The 5,863-nt window shown below is 44.2% G+C and overlaps 1 protein-coding gene across 1 annotated transcript; it reads right to left on the bottom strand.

Annotated features, from left to right (window-relative positions):
• Positions 1–475: 475 nt before the first annotated feature.
• LOC129336827 (ferritin heavy chain A-like) lies at positions 476–5,649 on the bottom strand. The gene is made up of 4 exons (XM_054990191.1): positions 5,548–5,649; positions 2,199–2,345; positions 1,968–2,093; positions 476–631 (listed from the first exon to the last, which is right to left on the bottom strand). Exons 1-4 carry the CDS (start codon positions 5,647–5,649, stop codon positions 476–478), a joined length of 531 nt encoding a protein of 176 aa, XP_054846166.1.
• Between the last annotated feature and the right edge of the window lie 214 nt (positions 5,650–5,863).

Raw genomic sequence — 5,863 nt, 5'->3', positions numbered from 1 at the left:
TAGAATGCCATAGAATCTCCCTCCAAGGCAGCCTTTTCTCCCAAGGGAACTGATCTCTGTAGATCAGTTGCAATTCTGGGAAATTTCCAGGTCCAGCCTGGAGGGTGGCAACCCTACTTTTCAGTCCTCTGAATATGGTAGCTCTGCTTTCCCAGTGGGCACCAGCAGTGCTCCAGCAGGGAACAAGAAAGGAGGCAGGAATTCTTAACCAGGCAGCACTTCTTTAGGAAGTCTCCAACAAGATACCCTATATCTGAACATTAAGGTACGATGAATTCCTTTAATCATCTTTCAAAGACCCCACAATATATACTTGATAGAACAGCACTAGATGAAACAATAGGATTTGGTTTTTTGTGCTACCCAAGAACAACTGAACACAACTCTTGTAACTGTGTACAAAGCACCAGAGACGTTAACTTGCTTTTGACATTCATTTTATTTTTTTCTCTCCACACATTAGTGTCTGCAGAGCTCAGCTGCTCTCGCCCAAGGTGAGCTTGTCGAAAAGGTACTCTCCCGTGCCGTTCTGGGGCAAGCCCAAGCGCTTCAGGTTGGTGATGTGGTCTCCCAGCCTCTTGATGGTCTTCACTTGCTCCTCAAGGAATTGGGACTCCAGAAAGTCACAAAGCTGAGGACACAAAGACAAGTTCAGCCAAGCCATAGAGATGTTTGCACTGCAATAGCAGTAGAAAATGAGTCCAATTGCACCTATAAGACTAACAAAATGTGTGGCAGGGTATGAGCTTATCATGAGTCACAGCTCACTTCAGAGCTGTGACTCATGAAAGTTCATACCCTACCACAAATGTTGTTAGTCTTACAGGTGCTACTGGACTCTTGCTTTTTTCTACTGTTACAGACAGACTAACATGGCTACTCAGGGCTTTTTTTCTGGGAAAAGAGGTGGTGGAACTCAGTGGGTTGCCCTCGGAGAAAATGGTCACATGGCCGGTGGCCCCACCCCCTGATCTCCAGACAGAGGGGAGTTTAGATTGCCCTCCGCGCCATGTGGCACAGAGGGCAATCTAACTCCCCTCTGTCTGGAGATCAGAGGGTGGGGTCACCGGCCATGTGACCATTTTCAAGAGGTTCCGGAACTCCGTTCCACCGTGTTCCTGCTGAAAAAAAGCCCTGTGGCTACCCATCCTCATATAACCGCATTGCAATAGGTGCAACTCTACATACTTGTGCAACCCTGCTTACTTCTACAGGAACAAACATCTCTTTAGTATCCCATACCTATTCAGTCATCATCATTTTTATTACAGTACCAAGACCAATATACAGAAATTTACCAAACCACTTCTCAATAAAAAGAAAAACCATCAGTTTTTTAAAAACTTTTAAAATATTTCACACTGTTTAAAAATTAATGTACAGAATCTGGCTACTTGCTATGTGATTTTTATCAGCCAAGAGTCAGCAGAGCTTTGCTTTATTTGTAATTATATGACTGGGAATCCTATCTAATAGTGGGGTAATAATTTTTAAACGAACCTCATACCTATTCAGTCTCAAGAAAAGCTATACGTTTCCATATTTTCAATACATAAAACATTAGCTCCCCTCATTTTGTGGCTCCAGACAGGAAGCTTAACCCTTGAAAGAAGATCTTTGGCAGTTAAGTTGTTCTTTAAAACGAAAGTTTAAGTCTTGGATATTATTAATTAAGAGGCAGCCACTGTGCATTAGTTTCTGTGCATTCTTTCTACTGCCTTCTGCATTTTACACGGAATTAACTCACATGGGCCCTGACCTGGATTGCCCAGGCTGCCCTGATCTTGGAAGCTAAGCAGGGTCAGCCTTGGTTGGTAATTGGGAGACCTCCAACAAAGACCAGGGTTGCAGACGCAGGCAATGGCAAACCATCTCTGTTAGTCTCTTGCCATGAAAACCCCAGCAGAGACTGCTGTTAAGTAAGCTATGACTTGATGGCGCTTCACACACTCACACACACAACTCACATGGGGGTCTGCCTTCTCGGTTGCCAGCTTATGCAGATCCAACAGGGCTTGGTTCACTGTCTTTTCCAGTTGCAAGGCCTTCTGCAGCGCTTCCAAAATGTTTCCCCACTCATCCTGCTCTGGCTTCTGTGCAAGAAGTACGTTTAAAAACCAGATGCCATCATCCACTGATAAGACATCACAGATCTCCAAAAACCCTTAATTTTTCTTCCCCAAATCCGTTTCACTCACCTTGATGTCCTTCAGCACAAGGCGACCCCCTCGCTTGTTCTGGTATCTCAGAAACTTCTCCGCATGCTCTCTCTCTTCATAGGACTGCTGCTTGAAGAACTTGACTGCGTGACTCAAGGCTACATCATCACGGTCAAAGTGACAGGCCTCGAAGGGGAAGAATTGGGAAAGCTGTCTTTAACCACAAATAGTCACCGAATCATACGCTTGGACTCATAAGTTGCTGGATCCAGCCTGCTTCTTCACTCCCTCTCACCCAATTCCATCCCATACGGCTTTTCTCCATTTGGGTCCCATGATCCCCAATATTACCTTTTTTGTTGTGGTGGTCCTCCCTTTTCCACCATCATAAAAGCTGGCAGGATGCAACCCAGCTATTTAAGAACAGCTCTTCAGCTTGCCCATGAACTCTAAAAGGGTCTAATCTACAGCATACATTGCAATACATTTGAGAATGTTTCTAAAACAATTAACCTGTCCAACGGGTTGCAAGTATCTCTACTAGCATTGGCCCTATTACTATTCCCATTTATTGACTTCTATACACTTTTCTGCTCTCCTACTCACTTTCTGCTCTCCTACTCACTTTTGGTTACAGTTGGGACCAGCTGTATACACACAGCTGAAACAAGAATTTGTACTTAATGACAGCATTGGCCCTATTACCATTTTCATTTATTGACTTCTATATACTTTCTTACCCATGTTCACCTTTGGTTACAGTTGGGACTAGCTGTATACACAAAGCCGAAACAGAAGAATTTGTACTTGATGAGAATCCATTTCAAAGCTGAGAAATGAATAAGAACCACATTTATATACCACTGTTCTAGATACATGAGTGCCAGAGTGGTAAACAAAGTCAGTTTTATTCTTATCCCCACAATACAACTGGGAATGAGAGGAGTGGCTTACTCAAGGTCACCTACTGAGCTCATGGCAGTAGTGGGATTTGAACCAGCAGACTGCTGGCTCCCAGCCCAACCACTTAAATCAGTATGCTACAGACTTGGTATACCATGTTGCCACCTATTCACCATTGCGAGAGACAAATACTGGACCTAGTTCTCAAGATAACAGAAAAGCTTCTTCAGGTTGGTAAGAGAGCCAGTTTGGTGTAGTAGTTAAGAGCACGGGACTCTAATCTGGAGAGCTGAGTTTGATTCCCCGCTCCTCCACTTGGAGCCAGCTGGGTGACCTTGGGCTAGTCACAGTTCTCTGGAGCTCTCTCAGCCCCACCCACCTCACAGGGTGTTTGTTGTGGGGATAATAATGACATACTTTGTAAACTGCTCTGAGTGGGCATTAAGTTGTCCTGAAGGGCGGTATATAAATTGAATATTATTACTATTATTCAGACAGTTTATCCTGAAGTGATAAAAAATACTCCCTCTTCATCTCGACACACATCAAGAGATGCACAAGATAACCTATTGACTCCCTTTTCTCTTCCAAATGTATCCAGTGTTTTAATGTGCATAAGCCCATTCTTTCCTTTTTACCATCCAAGGTATTGATTAAGCCTGTTCTAGTATCTTGAGTCAAAGCACACAAGATTAAGAATGCTACAGTGAGAAACAGTTTATAGGACTGGATTTTAGATTTTTTTTTTTTTTAAAAAAAGCTGCTTTTGAGTATGTTGAACTTTTCTACTATTAATGACTTAGGAATAGGGGAAACAAACATGCATAAATTCTTACAAATTCTTGTTTAAAGAAACTGAGTCAAATTATTGGGACCCACTCTACATACCCAGCATTTTGGATACAAGGGAACACACATAACCCTGCCCCCCAGCCTTACATAGCAACCACATTATTTGCTCCATTCCACCTCAATAGGTAAAAGATCAAGGTTAATGTGAATATCTAGTGTTCTGGATACAAAGGAATACATATCCCCCCCCCAAAAAGCTTCATATAGCACAGGGGTGGCCAAACTTGCTTAAGATCCACATAGAATAAACATCAGATGTTTGAGAGCCGCAAGACATGATGCATTGAAGTGACTTCAGATGAGGAGGTGGGTTTAGGGGAGTGCCCTGAAAGTGACATCACAGGAAGGGGTGGGGGTTTGGTGCAGTATGCTGGAAGAGCCATCACTGGAAGGGGTGGAGCTTGGGAAGAGCCATCACCTGACCTTTGACTTGGAAGTGACATCACAAAAGTGATGTCACATCCTTGCTAGGCTTCACCCCCAAAGTCCCCAGATATTTTCCGAGTCAGACCTGGCAACCTCACCCCCAAAGTCCCCAGATATTTTCCGAGTCAGACCTGGCAACCCCAACATTTTTACTGAAAATGTGAAAGGCATGGAAAGAAAGAAGGAAGGAAGGAAAAAAGGAAAAGGGAGGAAAGACATGGAAAGAAAGGAGGAAAGGGAGGAAGGGCAATAAACGAGACTAAAATAAAATGTATGGCCATGGCAATACTCAGAGACTTCCAGGAGCTGCACAATATGTCTAGAAGAGCCACATGCGGCTCCCGAGCCACAATTTGGTCACCCCTGATATAGGTAAAGGTAAAGGTAGTCCCCTGTGCAAGCACTGAGTCATTACTGACCCAAGGGGGGGGATGTCGCACCACCACGTTTTCTTGGCAGACTTTTTATGGGGTGGTTTGCCATTGCCTTCCCCAGTCACCTACACTTTACCCCCAGGAACCTGGGTACTCATTTTACCGACCTTGGAAGGATGGAAGGCTGAGTCAACCTTGAGTTGACTATCTGAACTTGGCTTCCGCCAGGATCGAACTCAGTCCATGAGCAGAGCTTGGGCTGCAGTACTGCAGCTTACCACTCTGCGCCATGGGGCTCTTACCCCTGATATAGCAACTGCATTATTTACTCCATTCTGACTTAAGAGGTAAAATAAAGAGAGATTTAACCATATGACTTCCCACAATCTCACTAAAACTCCTAGAAGAAAGAGCTAGGGCTCAGCACCAGAGCCCCTACCTTATATAACCCCCAGTATCTCCTGTTAAAAGGATCCAGTAGACGATAATGCAAAAAAACCACTTGAGACTCAGACAGCTGCTGCTAGTTCAAGGAGACAATAGTAACCTTGAGGAACCAAGGTCTGACTCATGTATGCTCCTTGTACTAGGAACTAAAGTAATATAAGGCAAAAGAGATCATTCAGACCAGCTAAGAATGATCGGAGAAAAGTCTGTGTGTGGGGGGGAAGGATATTATAACAAATGCTGTGTGTGTGTTTAGACATACCCTATGAACATTAGTTTCCACAAAGATCAGTAAGACTTCAAGACAGAAGAATGTCTAGAAACTGAACTTGAACAGAAAAAAAATGAGAAATAACCACATTTCCCAGTGGAAAAGAACAACTTACCATGGATAAGTACACATAACTGGCCCAGAGCTCCAGGTTCACCAGCTGGTTTACAGCAGCCTCACACTCCGCATGGAAATTCTGGCTCACTTGGGACGTCATGGCTCCACACCAAGCAACTACACTCCCCAGCCTACTCAAGAGCAATTCAGCAGCTACTGTTGAGAGCCCTGTAGCCCGGGTGGTATAAATACAGCTTAGAGGCAGGTGGGCATGTGCTTAGCAGCTATGACATCCAATGGGAATTCCCTTCCTCGTCAACTCACCAATCAGCTTTTGCAGTGAGGGTGGGACAGAAGATGACTCAGCAGAAGGA

The sequence above is a fragment of the Eublepharis macularius genome, chromosome 10 (assembly GCF_028583425.1).
Source record: "Eublepharis macularius isolate TG4126 chromosome 10, MPM_Emac_v1.0, whole genome shotgun sequence".
NCBI lineage: Eukaryota > Metazoa > Chordata > Lepidosauria > Squamata > Eublepharidae > Eublepharis > Eublepharis macularius.
This window is presented reverse-complemented; position numbering and strand designations above follow the sequence as displayed.